The 26116-nt window shown below is 49.1% G+C and overlaps 1 protein-coding gene and 1 non-coding gene across 4 annotated transcripts in view; one reads left to right on the top strand and one right to left on the bottom strand.

Moving 5' to 3' along the window:
• Positions 1-26026, top strand: part of LGMN (legumain) — a 34510-nt gene extending 8484 nt beyond the window's left edge. Inside the window, exons 2-14 of one of the 3 annotated variants that reach the window (XM_045901429.3) lie at positions 1247-1413; positions 11012-11109; positions 12777-12858; positions 14299-14384; positions 15380-15455; positions 16189-16251; positions 17057-17123; positions 18031-18149; positions 18236-18325; positions 20122-20322; positions 22002-22172; positions 23665-23732; positions 23996-26026. In XM_045901429.3, the coding sequence (XP_045757385.1) occupies positions 1276-1413; positions 11012-11109; positions 12777-12858; positions 14299-14384; positions 15380-15455; positions 16189-16251; positions 17057-17123; positions 18031-18149; positions 18236-18325; positions 20122-20322; positions 22002-22172; positions 23665-23732; positions 23996-24038 (1302 nt within the window). In that variant the 5' untranslated portion in view covers positions 1247-1275 and the 3' untranslated portion in view covers positions 24039-26026. The remainder of the gene's footprint in view (positions 1-1246; positions 1414-11011; positions 11110-12776; positions 12859-14298; positions 14385-15379; positions 15456-16188; positions 16252-17056; positions 17124-18030; positions 18150-18235; positions 18326-20121; positions 20323-22001; positions 22173-23664; positions 23733-23995) is intronic. The other 2 variants (XM_054513844.2, XM_064571505.1) reach the window with 2 other exon arrangements.
• On the bottom strand, positions 7741-7847 carry LOC123862549 (U6 spliceosomal RNA). The gene has a single exon (XR_006795253.1). It is a non-coding gene; the product is annotated as a U6 spliceosomal RNA (small nuclear RNA).
• Positions 26027-26116: the final 90 nt, after the last annotated feature.

Raw genomic sequence — 26116 nt, 5'->3', positions numbered from 1 at the left:
GTTTTTCCTCTTAATGTGACAGGCCTAGCATCTGTCACAGGAAGGCTGTTTTTTTTAGAATAACATATTCAGGATGCGGGGCAGGGTCTGATGTGAGCGATGCAAGGAGGCCAGGACGCGGCCTGAGGACTGCCTTTGTGCTTTAAAACTTGGGACGTTTGGGCAGCGGAGTATACAGTTGGGCATGTGCTTCATTAGGAATGAAGTCTCAGTGTAGGACCATGCAGCAGAAAGACCGAGCTGAGAATTCAGAAGACATGGGTCTCTGACCAGAGCTGGCTAACTGGATATCGGACAAGTTAGCTTCTCTTGCTTTAACCTCCCGTTCCTGTAAAACAAGGAATAAAACTTGTGCTCTGCCTGCCGTGTTAACTACGTGTAGATGGGTTACAAATGTACAAAGACATTAACTTGGGCTGCCACTGTTTGCCTAGAGCGCATCCAGATAACTCGCTTACAACCATGGAATCGCCCCTCAGTATTTATATTGGACACACATAGAATTTTTATACACTTTATTGTGTAAGTAATATCTGTTAATGGTGGTAAAAAAAAATAGGAAGAAATCATCCTGAATTCCACCTACCACCAACCAATAACTACTGTTAAATTTTTATGTCTGCCTTCCACATTCTGTATGCACACATTACATGTATATTCTTTTCTTGCAAACATTTCATACAGTGTGGTAGACGTTTTTCCAATATGGTGAATTTTGTTGGTGAGTTTTATCTGCTGTATTCCAAGCTGTGACAAAAACTTGTTAAAACCTTTTAAGGATGGGACGCCTGGGTGGCTCAGTCAGTTAAGCGTCTGCCTTCAGCTCAGATCACGATCCCAGGGTCCTGGGATCAGTCCCGCATTGGGCTCCCTGCTCCGCGGGGAGCCTGCTTCTCCCTCTGCCTCTGCCTCTCTCTCTCTCTCTCATAAATAAATAAAATCTCTTAAAAAAAAAAACACCTTTTAAGGTTGCCCAAAGACTGTTGCCAGTATTCTTTGCTTTATACCCTTAACTTCAACCTGTAGTGAGAGAGAGCTGGGTGGATTCTTCTCCCCCCTAGGGAAAGGGGCTGCAGAGCCAAAGATAAACTTGTGCTCTGTCATCATTTTTATCCTTAGGCTGTTCCATCTGATAACTAAATGGCCTTATCTTTTTGACCCGTGGGCTGTGATTATAATCTTAGGGGCCAACAGTATTCTGTTTCTGTCATTCCTTTTTTGCTCAACTCTGCTTTTTTCTTCCCAGATTTCTGCCGCTGGACTCTGAGGCTTGGAATGATTTGGCAAGTAGCCGTGTTGCTCAGCGTGGTCCCGGGGGTCGGTGCTGTTCCTGTGGGTGATCCCGAGGATGGGGGCAGGCACTGGGTGGTGATTGTCGCAGGTTCCAACGGCTGGTACAATTATAGGCACCAGGTAAGACAATGGCTAATGCTTTTCTTTATGACCCTGGTATTCTGTAAACAATCCAGGGCATTGTCCATAGAACAGACTTTGTAAAAAGCCATTCACACTCCTGAAGGCTGGCAAAAGTATGCGAGGGGCAGGGATGTGGAGAAATGCGGAGATCATGAAATGGCACGGCCACTTTGAAAAACAGTCTGGCAGTTCCTCAGAATGGCCCTATGGAGGCACCTCAGTCTCACACAGGGTTCCTCAGCCTTGGTGCTATCGGCATTTGGGCCCAGGTAATTCTTTGTTATGGGGGCCGCCCTGTGCATAGTAAGATGTTTGGCAGCATCCCTGACCTCCACGCACTAGATATCTGGAGCATCACCTGCCCACTGTAACAACCAAAAATGTCTCCAGCCTTTGCCAGATGTCCCCAGTTGAGACCCACTGGCCTAACGCCCTCATTCTACAGGTAAGGAAACTGAGCCGTAAATACAGGAGGAGGCTGGCCCTGGCCGCACCGCAAGCTGTGTGCAGACAGGACTGAGGCCCAGGGCTCTGGTACTAGCATCACATGAGGCATCTTTGTTTCTTTTTTTTTAAGAATTTATTTATTATTTAGAGAGAGAGAGTACACAGTGGGGAGGGGCAGAGGGAAAGGGAGAGAGAGAATCCCAAGCAGACTCCCTACTAAGTGTGGAGCCCAGTGCAGGGCTCAATCCCACGACCCTGAGATCATGACCTGAGCCGAAATCAAAAGTCTTACCCTTAACCCACTGAGCTGCCCAGGTGCCCCCTAGCCACACTTTTTTTTTAAGTAAAAAGTATCAGATGAAATTAACTTTGCTGGATCTTGTTTATCCCAGTGTAGGCAAGCTATCATCATTTCACTGTAATCAATACAGAGTTAATGATGAGATCCTTTATGTTTTTGTTTTCACTAAATCATCAAGATTGGGGGCGCCTGGGTGGCTCAGTTGGTTAAGCGACTGCCTTCGGCTCAGGTCATGATCCCGGGGTCCTCCCGGGGTCCTGGGATCGAGTCCCGCATCGGGCTCCCTGCTCAGCGGGGAGCCTGCTTCTCCCTCTCCCTGCCACTCCCCCTGCTTGTGCTCTCTTTCTGTCAAATAAATAAATAAAATCTTTAAAAAAAACCCCAAATCAAGATCGGGTGTGCATTTGCATTCACGATGCATTCGGTTTGGACTGGCCACACTTGGAGTGTGCAGTTGCCACGTGTGGCCGGAGGCCGCCGTATGGGACAGCGCAGGCCTGGAGTCCACGTGACAGCACCGCCTTGCGTGTTTCCCTCCTGGCTGGTGGTTTCCACACTTGTTAAGTAGGGGGTTGGTTTAGAAGAACTCGCTACCAGCTCTAAAATGGGATGATTGTTGAATGACCTATTTCATGTTCGTTAGCTGAACAAGAGATTTGACTTAATTGAAAAGTTGTTGTCGTGGCAAAACGGTCCCTTTACTGTGTAATACTTACCCACAGACCTGACCCGTTTACAGAGGAGCAAGCTGAGTACATAGCTGATCATCTCTCGATTTTCTCCTCCCTCTCTAACCACGAGTTCAGAAGATAAGGTATTAAATACAGGTCACCGAGAGTGAACAGGTTGAGTCAGCAGCTGCGTTGGTTTGTACACAACCGACTTTAAAAAAATATTATTTATTGATTAAACATTATTAAGTATAGGACTCCAGTTACCCTTTGCTCCCAGAAAACCTTTTTTTTTGAAGTGTTGCTAGTTTCCCCGGGTGAAATAATATCAAAATCGATTGAAGGGAAGCAAGGCAAAAGAAGTGGCCCTAGAGTGAAATAATCATCCCGGAATAAGAATGAAGTACTCATCCCAGCCTCCGCGCGGAGGAACTGCGTGTGCTGAGTCATCGCTGGCCTTGGCCCGTGGCACCGCTGACTGCTTCTGTTCTTAGCTGCTGCCAACCTTTCCTTTCTTGACTTTGGAGGCTAATCATTAAAAGAGCATTGGAAAGAACTTTGCTCGTAGAACCTTAACTTAGGTTTTTATGGAGGTTTACCTTTTCCTTGGATTAACATCACTCATTATCACAAATTTCTTTTGTTCAGGGAGGAGAGGTACACCGGGCACAATTAATTTTTTATTTATTTATTTTTATTTTTTTTTAATGTTTGGGCTTTTCAATTTGTTGTTTGTTGTTGTTTTAACATTCTGTTTATTTGTGAGAGAGAGAGAGACGGCACAAATGGGGAGCGGCAGGCAGAGGGAGAAGCAGGCTCCCCGCTGAGCAGGGAGCCTGATGCAGGACTCGATCCCAGGACCCTGGGATCACGGCCCGAGCTGAAGGCAGGCGTTTAACCGACTGAGCCACCCAGGTGTCCCCACCAGGCACGATTTAAATTGCTGCTGAGTGCTTTGTTCTCTGCTCGATGATGGTTATTTGTTTATTTATTTTTAAGATTTATTTATTTGAGGGCGCCTGGGTGGCTCAGTCGTTAAGTGTCTGCCTTCAGCTCAGGTCACGATCCCAGGGTCCTGAGATCGAGTCCCGCATCGGGCTCCCTGCTCTGCGGGGAGCCTGCTTCTCCCTCTCCCACTCCCCCTGCTTGTGTTCCTGCTCTCGCTGTCTCTCTCTGTCAAATAAATAAAATCTTTAAAAAAAAAAAAGATTTATTTATTTGAGACAGAGAGTGAGCGTGCACGTGTGCCTGCCCGTGTGCATGAGTAGGGGGAGGGGCAGAGGGCGAGGAGAGAGAATCTAAAGCTAACTCCCAGCTGAGCGTGGAGCCTACCACGGGGCTTGATCCCAGGACCCTGAGATCATGACCTGAGTGGAAAGCAGGAGTCAGACGCTTAATTTGCTGAGCCACCCAGGTGCCCTAGGATAGTTACTTAAATCATGTTTTGTCTTGATCAGATTGGGTTTCTCTGTTTTCCATCTTTGGCTGGGATTAATGGATGACCGCGATGGGGGTTGGTCTGAGGCTCGGCTGGTGGATGCTTTGCATCCAGTGTCCTGGGGTGGGGGGGAGGTGGTGCGGGGCAAGGCCTTGGGAGGGCAGCTTCCTGCAGTGGCCAGGGCAGAGGAAAGAGGGAGAGGTCCCAAAGTGCAAGCAGCATCTGGGGACAGGCTTGTCCCCAGGCTGCCAGAGGAGGAACTGGGGTTGGAGGAGGGTTACTTTCAGGACAGAGGTCTGAGCATGTGGAGAAGGAAGAGCTAAGGTGGAGCAGCAGGGGCAGCTGCTGAAGTAGATGGCTGGTGAAGTTCACTGTCACACGGGGTCTTTGGGGGTGACAGGAATGGGGAGGAGTGGCACATGTGAGCCAGGGGTCACTGGGAAGCTGGGGGTTGGGAGGGTTTGAGGCCGTGGCTAGCAGTAGGGTTCCCAAGGAGAAGGTTCTTTGCCGTGTGTTGGCAGGGGTGGGAGCTGCAGGATGCTGATGCCCCCCCCCCCCGCCCGGTCTGGAGAGAGAGGGGGCCGCCACCTCATTCTGGAAGCTTTAAGAATACCGTCCTGGGGACCCAGAGGAGGAGAAGTGGGTTTCAGTTGAGGTGGAGAGGGAGAAGCCTAGAAACCCGCACTTGTTAGAATTGGGGGAACAGATGTGATGGAGAGCCAAGTGGCAGAGTCATCACATTTCTGGAAGACCACCTTTCATTTTATAGATTTTTAAAAAGTGTGTGCAGTCAGCACTTTTTAAAAACAGCTTTATGGAGGCATACATTCACATGTCCTACAATTCACCTGTGATAACTGTGTCAAACTCTGTGAGTTTGAGTAAATTTATGCTGTTTTGCAAGCATTGCCACAGTCCAGTTTTAGGATACCTCCATCATTCTAGAAAGTTCCCTAGTGCCTGTTTGCAGTCAGTCCCTGCTCCTCTCCCAGCCCCATGCAACCACTGCTTTCTGTGTCTCTCTCCCCCGCCCCATCTCACTTTAAACCTTTGATTCTCCTGTGGAACATTTGAGTTGGTGGTGGGCTCAGGGAGGCAGCTCTACAGAGAACCCCTGCCTCGCCTCACAGTGCTCAGCACGCGCCAGGAAGTGATAATACGTGTGTATCTGTCTGTGAGCAGACCGTGAGGCCCCCTTCTCAGATCCTTACCTGGCTGGAAAGTGGGCCCCTTTACGGTGACCGTGACCCGAGTGTGGCGATTGAATTTAAGCTTGGGTCCCAGGCGGTTGTCCTCATTTAGCTGATGGTGGGCCTGAGGTGAAGGCAGCAGAAGACAGGGTCGGACAGTGGCTGACATCAGGGGGTCACGGGATGCTTCCGCACGCCCGTCCGAGCGCCTAGCGCCGGCTGTGAAACAAGCTGACTCACAGCAGCGTCTGTTCCCTCGTCCAGAGGGCTTTGCCTTCTTTGTAGTCTTGCTCAACACCCTCTTCCCATGCTGCCTCTCGACTTTTCCCTTGTAACGAGGAAATACGTATCGGCCAGATGTGTTCAAGAGAAGTAATTCAAGGGACCTTTAACACTGTTTCTGAAGTATTTGACTTGGTTTAACCCTACTCTTACTTGTTTTGAGTGCCAGTGAATAGAATTGAGTCTAACAAAGAACCCCTTTGAGGTCACAGAGTTAGAGGCTACCTCAAGTACCTCCACGGACCCAGGGGAGAACCATGACCTGACTTTGAGAGTGCTGCTTGTGGAAGAGGGCACAAGGCGTGGTCGGGGTCAAGAGACCCGTGTCGGAATCTCTGAGCCCTTCCCGAGTTTGTCCCCATTTTCAACACGGAGATAAAAGCATGTGCCTGTCAAGGTTGTGAGGAGTCCAGATAGTGGAGGAGAGCGCCAACACAGGACGCACTGAACCTGCTCTTTCTAAAATATATAGCCTTACCGAAGCATATTTTACATGGCTTATGTAATTCACCCATTTCAAGTGTACAACTCAATGATTTCTTAGTAAATTTACCAAGTTGTGCAAAGAGCGCCATAAATCAGTTTTAGAACACTTCCGTCTACCCAGTTAGATCCTTCCAGCCCCTTTGCAGCCCCCCACCCCCAGCGCCAGGCAACCACTAAAAATATACCTTCCATCTCTGATTTGCCATTTCTGAACATTTCACATAAATGGAGCCATTTGGCATGTAGTCTTCTGTTTCTGTTAATACAATGTTTTTGACGTTTATCGGTGTCGTAGCGTGTCAGTACTTTGTTCCTTTTTATTGGCAAGGAATATTAAATAGTATGTATGGACCACATTTCATCTGTCCATTTACCAATTGATGGACATTTGGGTTGTTTACATTTTTTGCCTATTATGAATAATGTTGCTAAGAACATTTTTCTGTAAATCTTCGTTCGGATAAATGTTGTTTCTCTTGGGCAGAAAGAATAGAATTGCTGGGTCTCATGGTAACTTTATGTTTAGACTTTTAAGAAGCTGTTAAACTGCTTCCCAAAATGGCTGCACCATTTTACATTCGCACAAGCAGTGAGTGGAGGAGGTTCCTCGTTCTCACGTCCTTGCCAACACTTGTTATTGTCTGTCTAGCTGTGAATTGGTGTCTTATGGTTTTAATTGACATCTCCCTAATAATTAATGATATTGAGCATCGTATGTGCTTTTTAGCCATTTGTGTACCTTAGATGAAATGTTGTTCAAAATCTTTTTGATTGGGTTGATCGACATATTGGGGTATTATAGTTCTCTGCACATTCTAGATACAGATTCTCTCAGTACATGTTTTGCAAATGTTTTCTCTTACTCTGTTACTTGTCTTTTCATTTTCTTAATGGTGTCTTTTGAAGCATTCAGGTTTTTAATTTTGCTGATGTCCAGTGTATTAATATTTTTCTTTTATAAACCATGCTTTTGGTGTCATATCTTCAACATCTTTGGCAGTTATAACTCAAGGTCCTGAAGATTTTCTCAGTTACCTTCCAGAGTCTTATTGTATTAGCCCTTACATTTAAGTCTGTGATGCATTTTGGTTTAATTTTTGTAAATGGTGTGAAATGAAGACCCAAGTTCATCTTCTTATGTGGATTTCCAAATGGTCCCAGCACCATTTGTTGAAAAGATTGTTCTTTCCCCAATGTACAGGTGACCCTTGAACAACATGGGTTTGAATTGTGCAGGTCCATTTATATGCGGATCTTTTTCAGTAAATAGAGTACAACACTGTAAATATATTTTCCTTACAATTTTCTTAATAATGTTTTCTTTTCTCTAGCTTACTTTATTTTAGGAATACAGTATATAATGCATTCAATATATGAAAGGAAGTGAAAGTCCTTCAACTTTTTCAAACTGCCTTTGGCTATTCTGGGATTTTTGCAGTTTCCTGTATGTTTAGGATCATCTCGTCCACTTCTGCAAAAAAGCCTGCTGATACATTTTTTTTTTTTTTTTTAAATATGGAACGCTTCACGAATTTGCGTGTCATCCTTGTGCAGGGGCCATGCTAATCTTCTCTGTATCGTTCCAATTTTAGTAGATGTGCTGCCGAAGCGAGCACGATACATATTTTTTTAATTTTAATAGTAATTAAGTCTTCTGATCCACGAATATGAGGTGTCTCTCATTCATTTGAATCTTCTTTAATTTACCTTTGCAACATTTTCGAATTTTCAGTGTACAAGCCTTACACTTTTATTAGATATATTCTTACGTGTTTTTATTTTTTTTAAATGAATGTGGCTTCTGCCAAATCAGTAACAGGATGACTTGTTACCATGGGGAGTGGGTGGGTGTGCCTGCTCACTTCCGCTTTCGTCATAAGGGTAGGTGAAGTCTGACATATTGGTTTGATTTTTTTTTTTTTAATGAAAAACAAAGCAAAGAACTGTGTATATAATGTGTGTGCAAGTTCATAATAAAATGAATTCCTGTGTCAGACTAAAAAACAAAAAAAGAATATGAATGACTAAGGCCTTATCCCCTATCTGATCCAGTCCCCCTCCCTTCCCTCCAGAGGGTGAGGGCCTAAATTTTGTCAGTCATTGCTTTGCTTTATGGTTTCACCATATGAGTGTTTAACTGTAAACAACATAATGTTTACCTTAGCCTGTTTTGGCCTTTATATAACTGTAATCATATTGAATGTATTTTTCTGCGACTTACTCTTTTTCTCATTATGTTCCTGAGATTCATCTGTTTTGAAACATGGATTGTATTTCATTCATTCCTCCATCCACTTCTGTGAGCTTTACGGTATCCCATTATATGAGCACATGAGTTTAATTTTCCAGCTATTGATGGTCCTTCGGGTTATTTCTTGTTGTTTTTTGTTTGTTTTTGTTTTGTTTTGTTTTTTGCTGTGAGTAATCCTCTACTGCGCATGAATTAGTTGCTCTAGGGTTCCGCTAGGAGCGGAATCACTGGGTCGGCGGGGATGAGCTTCAGCTTGATTGGATAATGGGAAGCTGTTTTCCCGAGTGTAGTGCTAATCCCAGTAAACTTCCGTCATTGGATTAGTTTCCTATTGTTGCTGTAACAAATCACTGCAAGCTTCTTGGCTTAACACATTTATTATGTTACAGCTCCGGAGGTGAGAAATCTGAAATGGGTCTTCCATATTAAAGCAGGTGTCAGAAAGGCTGTGTTTCTTTCTGGGGTAGAGGAGGTGCCATGTTCTTACCTCTTCCGACTTTCAGAGGCTGTCCTCATTCTTTGGCCCATGGCCCCTTCCGCCGTGTTCAAAGCCAGCAGACAGTTGAGTCTTTTCTTACATCGAATCCCTGTGACGCCAACTCCTCCTTCTGCCACATGCAAGGACCCCTGTGATCACGTGGGGCCCATCCGTCATAATCCAGGAGACTATCCAGGAGAATAATCCAGGATAACCTCCCTATTTTAGGGACAGCCGATGAGCCATCTTAAATCCATCCACTGGCTTAATTCCCCTTTGTCACGTGGCGTAACCTAGTCACAGGCTCTGGGGATTAGGATGTGGACATCTTTGGGGGCTGTTTCCTTTCCTACCACAGTTGGTGTTGAGGGTTCTCATTATTCCACGGAAATGGAGATTTAAACTTTCTAACAATTTGTGTGTATGTGAAATACTTAGTAATTATTTTAAAATGACTTCTTTAGATTTTCAGCTGCTCCCTCTCCCCAGGCTTCTCTGACTTTCATGATTTCTCTGTGGCCCCCGCGTGAAGCCGTGTCAAGTTCTGGAGTCACAGTGCCGGAGATATGTCACTCTGAGCTGCGTGATTCGGGCCGGTCACCTCACCTCACTAAGCTGCAGGTTCCTTATCTATAAAGTGGGGATCATTACCTTGACCATGTGGGGTTGCTGTGAGAATCAGATGAGATAATGCGGAGAAAGTCCCGGCCCAGTGTCTGACAAGTTCTAGGAAGTTGACACATGCATGAGTTTTTATTATTTATTCAGTCATCCACTCATCCAGCAGCTCCTGAGTGTCGGACCCTGGACTCACCCACCCAACATTCAGTAACTGCCTAGTATCACCCCTTATGGCTGTGAAGTCCATGTGTGTTGCCTGGCTTTAATGCTTGATGTGCTTTACTGCCGTGTTAGGTGATGTGTAGGATGTAATGGGTGTAGAAGGTCCAGTTCCTAAAACTCTCTTCCTTAGAGAGATAGATAGCTGGGCTCATTATTCTCTTCATGTTTGTTTATGTCTTTGTTCTTTTTTTTTTTTTTTTTTTTAAGATTTACTTATTTATTTTAGAGAGCACACAAGCAGAGGGAGAGGCAGGGGGAGAGGGAGAGAGAATCTCAAGCAGACTGCGCTGAGCATGGAGCCACATCTCACGACCCTGAGATCATGACCTGAGTCAAAATCCAGAGTCGGACACTTAACCGACTGAGCCACCCAGGCGCCCCTTATGTCTTTGTTCTTGAAAGACATCATTAAACAGAAGCAGAAAATTGGGGGATATTTTTCCTTTTGTCCTCAAATGATTCCCATGTCCTGGAGTACACCGCGTGTCATCTGAAAAAGGAAGCGAAGAATGTCTTCACCCTTTTATGGACAAGGAGTTACATTAACAATGTAATGTCATGCTCAGGTCATGCTCTCAGGGTCCTGGGATCGAGCCCTGAGTCAGGCTCCACGCTCAGTGGGGAGTCTGCTTGAGATTCATCCCTAATATTGTCACCCTTGTGGTGATTGTTATTTTTTTAAACTAAAGAGTACATTAGTACATTCCTCCTTTCAATTCCTGAGCTGAACTTCCGAGTTTTCACTCAACAGCAGCTTTGGCAGCCAAAGTTATTCGAATCAGAAAAATCCTGTTTGATACAGAAGTAAGCTTTGAATCTGCAGTTCATCATTCTGTTCTTGGGACCCAACTCAGTGCTTTCAGGAGACTTTTATATGCTGTGGAAAAGGGAAATAAATTATCCAGGACCTTTTAAGGCCCTGGTCACCCAAGTGGTGGTGCTGTGTGTGTGTGCATGTCTGAGTATAGTCTACATCCACACCAACTGCCGGATGAATGAGAGTTTGGGTAATGGGCGGGGTGGGGAGTTTTTAAAACTCTGAGTTGAAAAAATACTAATGTATGTGTTTTAAAACAATTTAAATACCTGGCCCATAGGGAATGATTCAAAGCATGTCTTCCATGAGAAAGAATGTGTTGCTCCTTAGAACTCCAAAATTGGCCTCCTTCTGGGCAACATCTAACCCTTGACAAAATCATTTCTCCCAGGCGGATGCATGCCACGCCTACCAGATTGTTCACCGAAACGGGATTCCTGATGAACAGATCATTGTGATGATGTATGATGACATAGCCAGCTCTGAAGAGTAAGTAGGCAGCGTTTTGGACTGGTGGTGGTGAATTCAGGAGATATATATATATATATATATATATATTTTTTTTTTAAGATTTTATTTATTCATTTGAGACACAGAGACACAGAGAGAGAGAGACAGCATGAGCAGGGAGAAAGGGAGAGGCAGAGGGAGAGGGAGAAGCAGGCTCCCCGCTGAGCCAGGAGCCTGATGCGGGGCTCGATCCAGGGACTCCGGGATCATGACCTAAGCCGAAGGCAGACGCTTAACCATCTGAGCCACCCAGGCGCCCCCAGGATATATTTTTTTTAAAGATTATTTCTTTTAGAGAGAGAGTGCGCATGCATGAGTGGGGGCGGTGGGGGGGCAGAGGGAGAGAATCTCAAGCAGACTCCCCACTGAGCGTGGAGCCTGACTCGGCTCGATCCCAGGACCCTGAGAGCATGACCTGAGCCAAAACCAAGAGTCGGACGCTTAACCGACTGAGCCACCCAGGTGCCCCCAAGGATATATTTTTTTTAAATGCATACAGACTCACAGGGATCTTCAGAATTCGTGTTAGAATGCAGACCTTAGAACGTAAAAAGACTCGCAGACGAAATCCCACAGGGCTGCTTCATGTAGAACTTGGAACATAGCTCGGGGCACCTTGCCAGTGGCGGTGGCATAGGAGTTGAGTGCTGAAGGGTGTTTGGGGCCGGTGCTTTGGAAGAGTTTAAAGTGTAAGTTGCTTCTGGGCTTGGAGAACTCACCACTGAGTTCTGCAGTGCTTGTTCCTGACCTCCGAACCGGCGGGCGGCGGCAGGGGGGGGTTGCCTCTGTGGCCCCGCGCCTGGGAGACTCTTCTCTGTAGCTTAGGTCCAACGACCCTTCTTTCTGCGCTTATTTGCTTTTATTATTTGTTGAATTCAGTTTTACAACCAGTTCTCTCACGCCTGCTTCTCTGATTTCTTTTTTTTTTTTATTCTTATGTTAATCCCCATGCATTACATCATTAGTTCTAGATGAAGTGTTCCATGATTCATTGTTTGTGCACAACACCCAGTGCTCCATGCAGAATGTGCCCTCCTCAATACCCACCACCAGGCTAACCCATCCTCCCACCCCCCTCCCCTCTAGAACCCTGTTTGTTTTTCAGAGTCCGTCGTCTCTCATGGTTCGCTGCTTCTCTGATTTCTTAAGGAAATCGGGGGCAGCAGGTTGTGGCTACTACACTTTACTGGTGTGAGTCTCTCCACTCCTTGTTTTTCACTGCTGGAGCCAAAGAGGGGTGATTCCATGATCACCTCATAATCCCTTCTGAGCTTTCACGCCTAGCTCTCGTATCAAAGTCTTGTCTTTTGTCCTGGCTTTCTCTGTAAGTAGTTTTGCTCTGGGAGGTCTTTTGCTCAGATCTTGCCCCCAGGATGCTTTATGGTTCCCACAGGAGGCCAGGCACACCTGTCCTCAGTTTCCGGGACCGCCCTTAACCGCTCCCGCCGAGAACTCGAGGCCTGTGGGCTGCCTGAGACCCCCCAGCTCTAGAGCCCCTGGCACATGGGTGACCGTGCGGGAGATGAGACACGTCTTTGGCAAACACAGTCGCTTATTACTTGTGTACATAACGGGGGCATGTTTTTGAAGACAGATTTCAGAGGCATGTCACACTGCATGCTTCAGAGGTGTCCTTTGGTTTTCAGCAACCCCACACCAGGAATTGTGATCAACAGACCCAATGGCTCGGACGTGTACGCGGGGGTCCTGAAGGACTACACCGGCGAGGTGAGGGGTGCGGGGCTGGAGGCAGCATGGTCTGTTTCCATTCCAGGGATGGCTCTCCCCTCATTCTTGCATTTCCAGGGTCAGAACCTCACTAGACTGGTCTCTGGTCATTGCTTCATGTTTCTAGTAAGATTCGTGCTTGAGGAGTAATTTCTGAGAGTTTTGTAAGAAAGCCAAGGGAAAAAAACGGGGAAAAAAGTTAGAAATAAGTTGTAGTCTACTGATTTTTAGTTTCTAGTCTTCTTATACATTAAGCCTGATAATAGATTTCCTTCAGTAAAACCCGATTTTCTTGAGGTCTTGGTGCTAATCCAATTATAGATCTGTGCTTTTTTTTTGAAAATCAATTTTCTTAGCACTGGCCCTGGTGCAGAGCATCCCTGGATTTCGCTGAGATCATTTTTCATTAATTGTTATTATTGTTTATCACTTCCAAATTATATCCCTCCCAGTCGATTCAAGCTGTATCAATTAACACATTTTTTAAAAACCCTGTAATGCCTTGTGGTTTACACCATAGTCTCTTTCCTGATTTCAGAGAGGTCGTGTAGGAACTAATATTCCTGGTGGTAAAGAAGCATTTATCTGAAATTCAGCAATTCTTTCAGTTTCTTTTAAATTCAAGTACACTTAAATTGAACGCATCATACGTGTAATATCGATGATCCAATTTTTATGAAATTATTTTTATATAGTGAGACAAGGAAATGTCTGGAATCTTAGGTGGTAGAATTTTTGGTGATTCCCCCCCGCCCTTTATACTTTTCTGTTTTGCTTTTTTTAAATGATCAGACATCAATGTTATCTTTTTTTTTTTTTAAGATTTTATTTATTTGACAGGGAGAGAGAGCATAAGCAGGGGGAGTGGCAGAAGGAGAGGGAGAAGCAGGCTCCCCGCTGAGCAAGGAGCCTGACGCGGGACTTGACCCCAGGACCCTGAGATCATGGTCTGAGCCAAAGGCAGACGCTTAACAACTGAGCCACCCAGGTGCCCCCAATGTTATCTTTAATCTTTAAGGACATCAAGTGTCCTTGGGATTTGACCTTGTAGGCAGCATATTGAACGCAAAGGGAGGCCCAGGGCTGATGCTTCTCCTCCCTCTCTGCTGTGCCTCTGTGGGGCTTCACTCTTCCTCTGCTGTTTGTCCCTACCTTCCAGCACCCTTGGGTTTCCCCACATGGACTTCGTAATGGTCAGAAAGGAATGGCAGGCTTGCTAGTTGCCATCAGCCAAAGGCAAGACAATATTTGACAAGGGGTCATGCACAGGCCCCAGAAACACTGGCCTTGCTTTGGGTCTTACTTGGTTCCAAAGTCTTTGCTGTTAAACTTGGAGCCTTGAAGACGTGTGGACCGCTGGCCCAGTTCTGCTACGGACTCCGCAAATCCTCGGATTTGGAACGACAGCTGCGTCTCATTTTGACTTCCAATTCTTTGCAGGATGTCACGCCACAAAATTTCCTTGCCGTGTTGAGAGGCGATGAGGAAGCGGTGAAGGGCAAAGGATCTGGAAAGGTCTTGAAGAGGTAATGGCAGTTTTATGGCTGACACACTTTCCTGAATGACTTGGCACCCGAAACAGTGGTGCTCTTTACTCTTGGCCTGTTCCCTGCTGAGAAGTGACAGAGCCAGGAGCTTCATCCTGACTTCAGACGGGCTGCGCAGAGCTGGTGGCTATTTTGGGGAGCCCGTTTCTGTCCCGAACTCACCCGAGGAGCCAGGGGTCCCTCATTATTGTTAATGAAATGTTCCCTGTCACTTAAACCCACTGCTTTTTTGCTGTCCACGGATCCTCGTGCTGGTATGTTCCACCGCCGGCGGGCTGCACCGAGACAGGCACGGAGCCCCGCAGCCGGTCAGGCTGGAGCCGGTCAGGTTGCCGTGTTCAACGTCAGCCCAGTGGGGAGAGGAGCGCATTCACACGCACAGCGCGAACCTTCGGGCTGGGGAAAACCAGCCCACTGCTTGCCGCTGGCTGTGGGTTAGCGATGTGGGTTAGCGATACTGCAGACCGTCTCAGATGCTTGGCAAGTGACGCCGTTCCTCTGCGGCTAGAGGGCAGGGGCAGGCGTGAGGAGGCGTGTGGGCAGGTGTGCAGGCTGAGGGGCCCGGAAGGGAAGAAGTCTGAGCTGAAGGACTACGTTCCTCTGTGTGTCCTGGCTTCCTTCCTCATTTGGGGGAGATCTGGTTGGAGAGGGTGGCTGCCGACGTGAGGCCCGATTACCAGAGGACCCCACTATTTGCATCACACCTGGTCCATATGACCAGCTACCCAGCAGATGTCCCCTCCTCCCTGGCCATAGTTCATAGCTTTGAAGCTCTCAGTGTGCCTTGTGGCTCAGGGTAACCCTCAGCGGGAGCGGAGAGCAAGAGCTGACAGCAGGTCCTGTGTTCCTCTTTGTGTCTGGTTGGGAGACTGTCGTCCTTGAGCCTCTTCTTCCAGCAGCTTTTGAGAGAAATGGAAATGGGAATAGGAACTGGTCAACTTTGACTCCCCTTGCCTGTCACCCTCTCTCGGCAGCGGCCCCAGGGATCACGTGTTCGTTTACTTCACCGATCACGGAGCTGCTGGTATACTGGTGTTTCCGAATGACGATGTGAGTTTTCCTTCCCATTGTTTTTTGTGTTTTTTTGTTTTTTTTTAACATTATTTATGTATTTGACAGAGAGAGAGCACAAGCACAAGCAGGGGGAGTGGCAGGCAGAGGCAGAGAGAGAAGCAAGCTCCCAGCTCCCTTGCAGGGAGCCCGATGCGGGACTCGATCCCAGGACCCTGGGATCACGACCTGAGCCAAAGGCAGATGCTTAACCGACTGCGCCATCCAGGCGCCCATTTTTCTTAACATTGTGAGGACAAAGTAGGAGAGTGGCAAACAAAAGCTTGGTGTTGATATTCGGCCTGTGATGTGTATTTCTAATGTTCTACCAGGGTTGGTTTCTGTGTGTGGCAGGCGAGTGTAGGGGCCACGCTTAGCAGCTTGAAATCTATCCAGAAGCATCTCAGGTTTTGCCTACATTTCTCTTCATATCCCGGCCTCAGTAAACTGTCTCCAGACTTGGGTACGTGGCACTAGATGCAGTAATAGAACGCAGCCTCTGAATGCTCCAGACAAAGTTATGAATGAGAAGGCTCATTCTCTTCCCCCTTTTAAATATTTGAATAAAACACATGAGGCGCCACTTTGGGATAATGCTCCTGGTTACCGTGATTCTTTCTAAGGGCCGATAACTAAGAATTTACAAAGCAGCATTAGGGCTTTATTAGCGTGTTATCTAGCAAATGGTTTCTCTTGATATGTTGGTCCGAATGTCGATATTCTTCCCTTGCAGCTTCACGTGAAGGACCTGAATGAGACCATCCGTTACATGTATGAACACAAGATGTACCAAAAGGTAACGTCAGCACTTGGGGTGGCCTGGCAGGGAGGAGTGTGAGGAAGGTGGGAGATGCAGAGCCTACCACCCCATGACCACCCCCAACTCCAAATGGCTGTTTCTGGAGAGTGTCCTTGTGATCAGTCTTGCCCGCTGGTTTTCCAGGATTCACCTTTAGTGATTCTAGGGCATTAGCTATTAGTGAGCTCAGAATCACTAGAGCTCTTGTTAAAACAGGGTGTGGACCCCACCTCCAGAGTTTGACTCAGAGGCCCGGGGAGAGGCTTGAGAATTCGCCTTTCTGAGTGGACACCGACGCTAATGATCTAGGGACCACAGTTTGAGGACCACTGTTCTTAGCATTGACTCCAGTATGGGAGCCACTGGGAGGAAAATACCACCATCTTATTTCACTTTGGCCCTTACCCCCCCCACCCTCCAGCCCCCCACCCCCCGCCTTGGCAGCCTTTATACACACTGAATGGCCTGAGCACGTCCGGGATAGAAATGTACAGATTGGCCTGCCGCACTGTCTCCTTGTGTTGGACGGTGGAGCAGTTCTCCTTAGCATTATCTGTGGCACCATTTGCCCTGCATCATGTCAACTGATAGACCATTTTAGTCTGTTAGCGATGAATAGATTGGAGTCCTTCTGGTTTGTATGACAGCAGCTTCTGTAGCCTTCCCAGCAGAGATCTCCCCCAGAAGCAAGAGTCAAAGATCCTTAAGAATGGGTGGGGAGAGTGGCCAGAGCCAGACTGACGTCCCTGTGCGGTCTGTGCCTGGCCAGGGTGTGAGGTCGCCTGTCTCGTTTGCCTCACAGATGGTCTTCTACATTGAAGCCTGTGAGTCTGGGTCCATGATGAGGCACCTGCCCGCCGACATCAACGGTAGGTGGTGGGAGCACTGGCCTCCGAGCCAGGCTGGGTGAGCAGGTTGCTTGGCGGCACAGTTGGTCATTCTCCGATTCTGCCAACGGGAAGAACCAAGTGGTCTATATAAGTAGGGGCATAGGGCAGCCTCGTGCACAAAAGTGGGGGAGAGGGCTTATCTGTGGGCAGCTCTGGACTTCCTTTCAATATTAGTGGTCCAGGAGTAAAGAATCTGATGGGAGCCTCGTGGCCCTCTTCCAGGTTTTGGTGAAGCTACTTAAGTGCAAGGTCACGTGGTCTTTGGACCAGCTTCGGTCCTTTGCGATGCATTGCTTGCTGGCTGTCCGATCATGGGCAATACCCTCTTGGACCCTCCATTATCCCCATCTGTGTAATGGGGCTAAAGACAGTGCCTGTCTGTGGGGAGTGGTGCATTTTAAGTGCTAACATTTGCTCAGCACGATTCGGAGTCCATGGTAGTTAGATAGAAAATGGTAGCTATTATGTATGTTCAAAGTGTTCGTTCAGTACACAAACCGGGGGGCAGGGGCAGGGCCTAACCCTTGCGATGGATGGTAACTTCCTCTGGAAATGAAATTAGGTACATGTTCTTTGAGTTTCCAGAGCTATTAAAATCTCTCCGTGTTATTCTAAAATAGCTTGGCATCCTACTGAGCATGTGTGCTTGCGTATTACTGCAGAAAGTGTCTATCAACCAGCTTCTCTTTCTTCCACGTTTAATTTTAGACAGTTACTGTAACCAAATTCACAGGGCTGGGTACAGTTGTGCCCCCGTGCCCTCCCCGTGCTGGTAGCTTTGATTGCCCTAGGGAAGAGGGAAAGGCTCACCTGCAGGTGGGACCCACCCACAGTTCCCACAGTGGGGAACAGAGCGTGATGGCAAGGTGTCTTGCATCCCTACTAGTTTATGCGACCACCGCTGCCAACCCAACGGAGTCATCCTACGCCTGTTACTATGACGAGAAGAGATCCACGTACCTGGGGGACTGGTACAGCGTCAACTGGATGGAGGACTCAGATGTGGTGAGCCCTCAGGGGTCCGGCTGCACTGCTGAGGCCCAGCCGTCAGCTCTGATGGTCAGAGGACTTCCATGTTTTCCTCTCTGCAGGAGGATTTGACCAAAGAGACCCTGCACAAGCAGTACCAGCTGGTGAAGTCACATACCAACACCAGCCACGTCATGCAGTACGGGAACAAGGTGAGGAGGGCAGCCCCCCGCTCCCGCTGATGGCAGAGCCCCAGGCCGACTCTCTGGGAACGTGCGTCTCTCGGTGAAGAGAGGGGGGTGGCTCTGCATCCTGGGCACTATGCCCGGGCTCTGGAATCAGACCTTGCCAGCTTCACTCTCGCACAGTTGTGAGGTTTGGGACAAGCTGCTTCTCTAAATCTCCATTTCCTCCTTGGTCAGAGCTTTAGCATGCAATTAAAGAAGGTCGTGCATCAGAAACCCTGAGCAGGCCTGGCACATGGGTTACCTTTACCTTTGGGCTAGAATTTAGGGACTTCCACCCCACCCGCCAACTCTGTTCAGAAGGGACCTAGGTGGTTAAATGGGTAAGTTTATCAGGGCTGTTTGGACAGAGGTCACAGCAGGTAGCTGCTGAAGGCTTGGGCCTCATGTGTCACCATGGGGGGCAGGGGCTAACCCTTATGATGTGCAGAGGAGGTGGTTTGTGCACCTGTCCCTGTGACCAAACGCCATTCCCCAGGCGGCTTGCCACCATCTGAGCTCTCAGCGGCTGAAATCGGTTCCTTGGATGCAAGCATTGTCCTTCTAGAAGACCCTTGTGAGCCAGTCAACCCTCCAGCTCTTCAAGGGCAGAGTGTGGACTGGAGCCTGGGAACCAGCAGGGCAGGCACAGGCCATGAGACGTGCCCTCAGGATGCCACGGGCCTGGCCAGGCCTCTTGAGTGGTGGTGGGGGAGCAGGGAGCAGAGAGAAGGCGAGGGAAAGGTGACTCGGAGGAGGCAGGATCAGAGGTGGCACGGCCCTGGCTGCGTGGGGGCGGGTGGGGGGGTGGAACTGAAGTGGGAGAGAGCACCTGGCCGCAGCTCTTTGCCCTGGGCTTCCTGTGCGCCTTGTGATTTCTTCCGCACTGGCTGTTCCTGGTCTTGGTTGACGAGCTATGATGGATCTTTTCCAAACATTACATGTTGCTCTATATTTGTGTGTATTTTATTTTTTGTTTTAGAACTTTTTGATTATTGTTGGTTGGTTCATTCATTTTTTTTTTTAGATTTTATTTATTTGAGAGAGAGAGAGAGGGAGCATAAGAGGGGGGAGGGTCCGAGGGAGAAGCAGACTCCCCGCTGAGCCGGGAGTCCGATGCGGGGCTCGATGCCAGGACTCGGGGAATAATGACCTGAGCCGAAGGCAGACACTCAATGGACTGAGCCACCCAGGTGCCCCAATTGTTGTGTGGTTTAAGAACAGGATCGCTTGTAGCATTTCTTTCCTTCCGATTGGGGTCCAGTCTGGAGTGACCAGCGCGGGCAGACAAAGCCTGGCTGACGTGCCTGTTGGCCCTGACCGTCAGCCAGCCCCACTGTGGCTTTAGCTCTGTGTCCCGCTCAGTGGACCCTGACCGCAACTCTAAGCTGTGCTTTGCGCCTTCCTGCTCCCAGGCGCTGGGGCCCGGCAGGTGAGCACGGGTAGGGCAGCACGACCCAGGGTCGCCCCTGGCTGAAACAACCCTGGTCCAAGCTCTGCGTGACTGGGGAGCGGTGATTGCCTTCCGGAGGTGACAGAATTAGTGGTTCTCCTGCAAAGGAAGCCAGGTATTTTCAAAGTTCATCGTTGGTGGATTTCAGGTGCTTGGATGTGTTTTCTTGCCCTCTACTGAGGGCCAGGTGCATGTTTCCAGGCTGCGCCCGTGGCCCTTCGGTGGTCCTGAAACCACGTGGTGTGCACTGTGAGCTTCGCACGGAGAGGCAGGACCCAGGACACATTTGGCACGTCTGCAACTCAGTCTGGCTCTCTCCTTCTCTCCTCAGTCCATCTCCACCATGAAAGTGATGCAGTTTCAGGGTATGAAACACAAGGCCAGCTCTCCTATCTCCCTGCCTCCGGTCAAACACCTTGACCTCACCCCAAGCCCTGAGGTGCCCCTCGCCATCCTGAAAAGGAAGCTGATGAGCACCAATGATCTGCAGGAGTCCAGGAAATTGGTGGAGCAGATCCAAAGGCATCTGGACGTAAGTAGCGGTCCAAGGAACCGTTTCCCACGACTGCCCCCAGCCTCACCGGGCCACGTGCGTGGCCCTGGTCTCTGCCTGCTGGCGGTTACCCAGCACCGCTCGGAGCTAGGTGACAGCACTCCGGGGCCACCCCTCTTCCTGCCACGTGGGAGTCTGTGGGAAAGGGGACTAGCCTTTGTGCTCCGTGTAACAGAGAAGCAGTGAGCAGAGCAGTGGCTCTCTTCGTTCTCCATTAGTCAGCTGACCTTGACCTCTTTGGTAGCAGGCACCAGAGGACTGGGGGCCGTCTCTCGCCTGTATCCTGCCAGCAAGTCGTGGCATGTGGGCGTTGCCCTCTTTCATACCTGGTTGCTTAGGAAACATTTTAATATTGCCGCTTGGTGAGTTACTAGCTAATCATGGTTTAAAAAAAAAAAATGCAACGCACAAAGTTTCTGCGGCCTTAGGAAATCATAGTCATAGCCTAAAATTCTCCCTTAAAATGTTTGAGCGATCTTTTACGATTACTGAGTTTGTTTTCAGTAGCTCATCCGATTGTTTGGAACTGGCAGAGTCTCGTTTCCAGTTCTTGCTGTGCATCTAGAAGCACCCGGAGAGCGAGCAGTCGGTGGGCTGCCGGGCGGAGGCGGTCTCCTTCAGCGGAGCCCGCTCTGTGGTGACTCGTCAGCCTCACCAGCACAGCACTCGGGCTTTTGGGAGCATTCAGCTGCGTTTGCTAGGAAAGATAACACATCTCTGTGATCCGGTTTAAATTCCTGTCTCTAATAATCCTGGCAGTTGGTGCCCCACGTCTGGTATTATATTTTTTGCTGGTCTTAGTATAATACAGAGGTCCTCATACTTGTGAGTCTGTTAGTCGGGGACCTCTTCATATTCCTACTAAAATTTTGATTCCAAAGCACTTTTGTTTATGTGGCGTTATGGTGAAATGTGCTGCATTAGAAATGACAGTGAGATTTTAAAAATATTAACTGATTTAGAAATAACAATAGTGAACCCATTTTGTAGTGGGGTATTTTTTCACTCATCGTTTGGGAAGGAAACGATGCCCCCCTCTGTGCCCCTCTTTCTGGTGGTTTCTGGAATAGATAGGCAAAGGTGCCCGTGAACACACAGCACCAGTCAGGGGACAGCAATCTACTTTGGAGCTCAATTTCTACACCCACCCCTGTTCTCAGAGTGGGCCAGGGCTGCTCTTCAGGTGGTTAGATTTAAATGTTTCCACCGTGTCAGAAGACCCCGAAAAGGCAGGCTATTTCTAAAGGTTTCTGGCTGTTAGAAAAGTCTCTCCCGCACCTCTCTTGCCTCCTGCAGGATGCCTCTGTTGGCATCTATTTTATCTTATTTTATATTTTGAAAGATTTTATTTATTTGAGAGAGTGAACAAGCAAGCGAGCACGAGCAGGGGAGGGACAGAGGCAGAGGGAGAAGCAGGCTCCCTGCCGAGCAAGGAGCCTGACGCGGGGGCTCGATCCCAGGACCCTGGGACCATGACCTGAGCCGAAGGCAGATGCTTAACGACTGAGCCGCCCAGGCGCCCCTGTTGGCATCTGTTTTAACACACTGGGTTAGAAGCCCGTGAAGAGATCACTTTGAACGAGCTTCTGACTGATCCAGGGTTCCGAGAGAGGCTGCCTGAAATAAGGTATATTTTGAGAAGATGCGCGTCTCCACAGGCGAGGCACGTCATCCAGAAGTCCGTGCAGAAGATGGTCTCCTTGCTCGCGAGCTCGGATGCCGAGGCGGAGGGGCTCCTGTCCAGGAGAGCCGAGCTCAGCGCGCACGCCTGCTACCAGGCAGCCGTGTCGCACTTCCGCTCACACTGCTTCAGCTGGCACTCCTCCACGGTAAGGCCGGGGCCCGGGGCCACTGGCCTCCGCACGCCGCCTTCCCCGGGCCCACGGAGCCCCTCCCTGCGTCTTAAACCCCCAGAGCTAAATTAATACCAGCCGCTGGAAATCACACGTGCCCGGCCTCGTAGAAGGTTCCATTAGGCTCCGAAAACCGCGCACTCATTCAGAGGCCTTGGATGGGGACAAGAGGAGGAGGGTCAGCCAGACTCACGGACCATGAATCCTGGCCCCAGACACACTCAGTTGTCCGGTGGGTAGGAGCTTACCGGTCATGACTCAACTGCCCTGCCACACGCCATCCCTCACCCCGGTCTCTTCTACCCCTCCCCAGGATTTACTGTTGAAGTCAGGCCCTGGTAGGAAGTCAGGTCGGACGGTGTCTGTGGTCAGCGCCGTGTGATGCCGGGAGCCTTCTAGGGAAGGGGTCAGCAGACTGGCCCCCAGGCCCGATCCTGCCCACAGCCTGTTTTTAGAAATCGTTTCATCGGAACCCAGCCATGCTCTAATTGTGGCGTAGTTTCTATGGCCGCTTTCCCACTCTAGCAGAATCGAGTAGTGCATGCAGCCCGCAGAGCCAAAAATATTTCCTGTCTGGCCCTTCTCAGAAGTTTGCCAGCTTCTGCTTTAGAGCTGTGCTCTTCCGTACTGTAGTTACTCGCCTCGAAGGGCTGCTTGAATCCACATTTCAGGTGTTCAGTAGCCACACATGGCCATCGGCTACTGAATTGGAGAATTTGATAGAACATTTCCATCACCGTAGAAAGCTCTATCGGGCCGTGGTCTGGTCGTGCTTGAGTACTTCCAAAGATGGGGTACTGGGCACTTTGGAGGTGGCTCTCCAATATTTGGAAGCTCTCGACTGTATTTTTTCTTTTATTTAACTTTGTAAGGAAAATGCTTTTCTTAGGTGAAAATAAAAAATGTCCCCCATATTTAATCAATGCTTTGTCTTCCGGTGTTAACTCTTTAGCCCTCTGGAATCACACAAAGTGGATCTCTTCCTTCTTCCCACTGAGAGTTCTCATATTCCCCTGGAGGGTTTGCAAGATAAACATTCTGGGTTCTCTCAGTCTTTGCCTGGGGCCATCTGGCTTGGCATCCACTTCCCATCCTCTCTCCTCCCTGTGTCCCTCCCAGCATGGGGTTCCCAGAGCCAAAAGCCAGGTGGGCAAGGTTGGGGGGAGTCCTAGGTAAGAGAGGGGAGCAGGGTCACGGTGGGCCCTCAGTCAGGAGGCCTGAGCTGGCAGCCACATGCTCTAGGAGGCTTGCCAGCCCCCAGGCGGAGGGGCCTTTTTCACAGGAGGGAGCCCATAAATCTCACCAGGTTACTGAAAGGTAGGGAGGGGGAGTCCCTGAGCCAAAGAAAGTCAAGAACCACAGGTCAAGGTGCTTTACCCCCGTAACCATGAAAGTAGGATATTCCCGAGTCAAGAGTGGTTGGTGTGGTGAGATGTCTGACTGTGTCCTTCTGATTGTTCGCCCCTAGTACGAGCACGCTCTGAGACACTTGTACGTGCTGGTCAACCTTTGTGAGCAGCCTTATCCGATTGACAGGTAAACGTGCACGCGGCCTGCGGGCCCGGGGTCCTTTTGCAGGCGGGCGGGAGCGGCATTTCTAGCCCTTTCTGCCCCCGGACAGCATTCCTCCCACCAGCGGCTCCCTCTCGCGGTGGACGCATTCAGACTGGACGCAGCCTCCGTGATCCCCGTTGGGCGGGTCTGCCCTCAACGACCACCTGTTCTGGGTTGGATTAGGTTTGGGGTCATTTCTTCAGATGGGACGCGGTTCACCAACTTCTTGTTCCTGCTTCTTACAGAATACAGTTGGCCATGGACAAGGTTTGCCTTAAGTACTACTGAAACACGCCTTCCTGATGCTTTGCCACGTGTGAACACTGTCCCTCACAGTGTGTGCTCATCCCAGTCGCACGATGGGGAGCCGGCGGGGGCCGCCCCCAGGGGCTCCGGGCGCTGCCGGGGGGTGCGGTCGGGCCCCCCCCGGGCCGCCCACCCTCCAGGGCCCTTCCCTCCTCCCCCAGCCTCCTGCAGGTCCTGTGTGCCACTCGAATAAAACTACACATTGGCCTGGGTAAAGCTCAGTGTTGAGAAAGGTAATATTTGCTTTTTGAGGAGGTTTTTGGGCTCATTCGTTTTCCAGGAGCAAGAAGCTGACGAGGGGCTTCCGCGGACAGTGAGGGGTTCTGAGGAATTGGAAGCTGGAACCTTTATCGAGGAGGGAGGGATGGAAGCCCCAAATGGAGAACTATTTTTAAGAAATACTATGATTGTTTTTGTATCTTATTTATCAACAATGGGCAAGGCTTAAAAAAAAAAAATAAAGATTTATCGCTGAACCTGAGCATTAACTTCAGGCCCCTGATTTGGCACCTGATGCTCCTGCCCACAGCAGTCCCCCCGCCCCCACCCCTGCTTCTTGCTCCTCTGCTCCTGGACTTTTCACCCTCCTGTGCCTTTGCGACCTGCTGGTCCTCTCACCCCCAGAGTGCCTTTCCCTTCATGGGATAGATTCTCAGGATGTGTCTGAAGTGCCACTTGCCCTTGTACCTTCTTCAGCTTCCTTTTGTCCCCCCCCCCACCCCATGGAAAGTCCTCTCCCCCATGTGTCTGCATTGTTTTGCATCCGTCATGGCTAGTGTCAGGGTCTGCCTTTCCTGGGTCGGGGTGGGGGGTGTCTCAGCTCCTGGGGGGCAGAGGCTGCCTGGCTGGCTGTTTCCCTCGGCCCAGTGCCCCACATGGGAACGGACTCACAAGGGGCTAAAGACGTGTCAGTAACACGAGCTACATCCATGCAGTGGAGTATCCTAGAGAAATACAAGGAACGAAGTGCTGATGCCTGTTAGGACATTGAGCCAAGTCACCAGTCACCGGAGACCATGCATTCTAGGATCCCGTTTACAGCTAATGTCTGGAATAAGCCAGTCTGTAGAGACGGAGAGTAGCTGAGGGGCGCCAGGCAGTGGTGAGAGTGGGAAACGGGGAAGCAGTGATTGCTGAGGGCCATGCAGATCTTCGGCGGTGATTGAAAGTGTTCTGAACCGGATTGTGGCAATGCTTGCACAACTCTGAATACACAAAAAGCCACCGAATTGCACACGTTAAGTGGAATTATGTGGTTTGCTCCTTTCGTTTCAGTGATGCTGTTTTTAAAAAATAAGCCATAGAGCCCGATGCTGTTTAGATAGATAGATAGTGACAGAGAAAGCAGGTCACACCACCTAAGCGCTCGCCCTGATGACCGCCTGTCTTTACGTCGTGAAACGTGTCTTTAGCAGCGATCGATGCCTTTGACGTTTGGAGTTAAGGACTAGAAGTTGGGACACCGGCCAGTAGGGTTATGGTCTGTGACAAATTCCAGCTGGTACTTTGGTTTCTAGTGGGTCCACTCTTCATCACAGATTATCCTTTCTCAGTGAGGTGGGCCTTCTGGCTGATCGCATGACTTCAGGGAAAAGAACGCTTACTTGTCCTAGAGACTTGGGGGAGCTCTAGGGTTTTAGGTGACAAGTACAAGAAGCCTACTGTGTGTTATCACTAATGTTCAATGATGGGCGAACCTGAGGGCTGGCTGATGATCAAAGAAAAGCAGGCACTGAAAAGGAGAATTGTGAAAGGAAGCCTTTCAGGAGGCCTCCAGGTACGGTGGCAAAAAGCTCTGGGCCTCTGTTCTTACGAATTGTTAATGACCCTTGTGATCCTGCTTCTCTGGGTCCTCTCTGTAGAATGAAAGTATACTTATCTGTTTAATAAATACAGAAGCTTGAATATTCATGGTTCTAAAAGTTAAGAGCAGCTGTGTTTTGTTTCTCAAATAAATGACAATTTCCTAAGTCACAGTGCCCTGGCTTTTCTTCTCGTCCCGTGGTTCCAGCAGGCCCCCAGTGGAAGTGGGTTCTCTGTCCCTCCTATTAAGTCCTCTT

Source organism: Mirounga angustirostris, unplaced genomic scaffold, assembly GCF_029215605.1.
Source record: "Mirounga angustirostris isolate CCGP_5_RB_7025 unplaced genomic scaffold, mMirAng1.0.hap1 SCAF_9, whole genome shotgun sequence".
Classification (NCBI taxonomy): domain Eukaryota; kingdom Metazoa; phylum Chordata; class Mammalia; order Carnivora; family Phocidae; genus Mirounga; species Mirounga angustirostris.
Note: the sequence above shows the minus strand (reverse complement) of the source record. Positions and strands in the feature narration are given on the sequence as shown.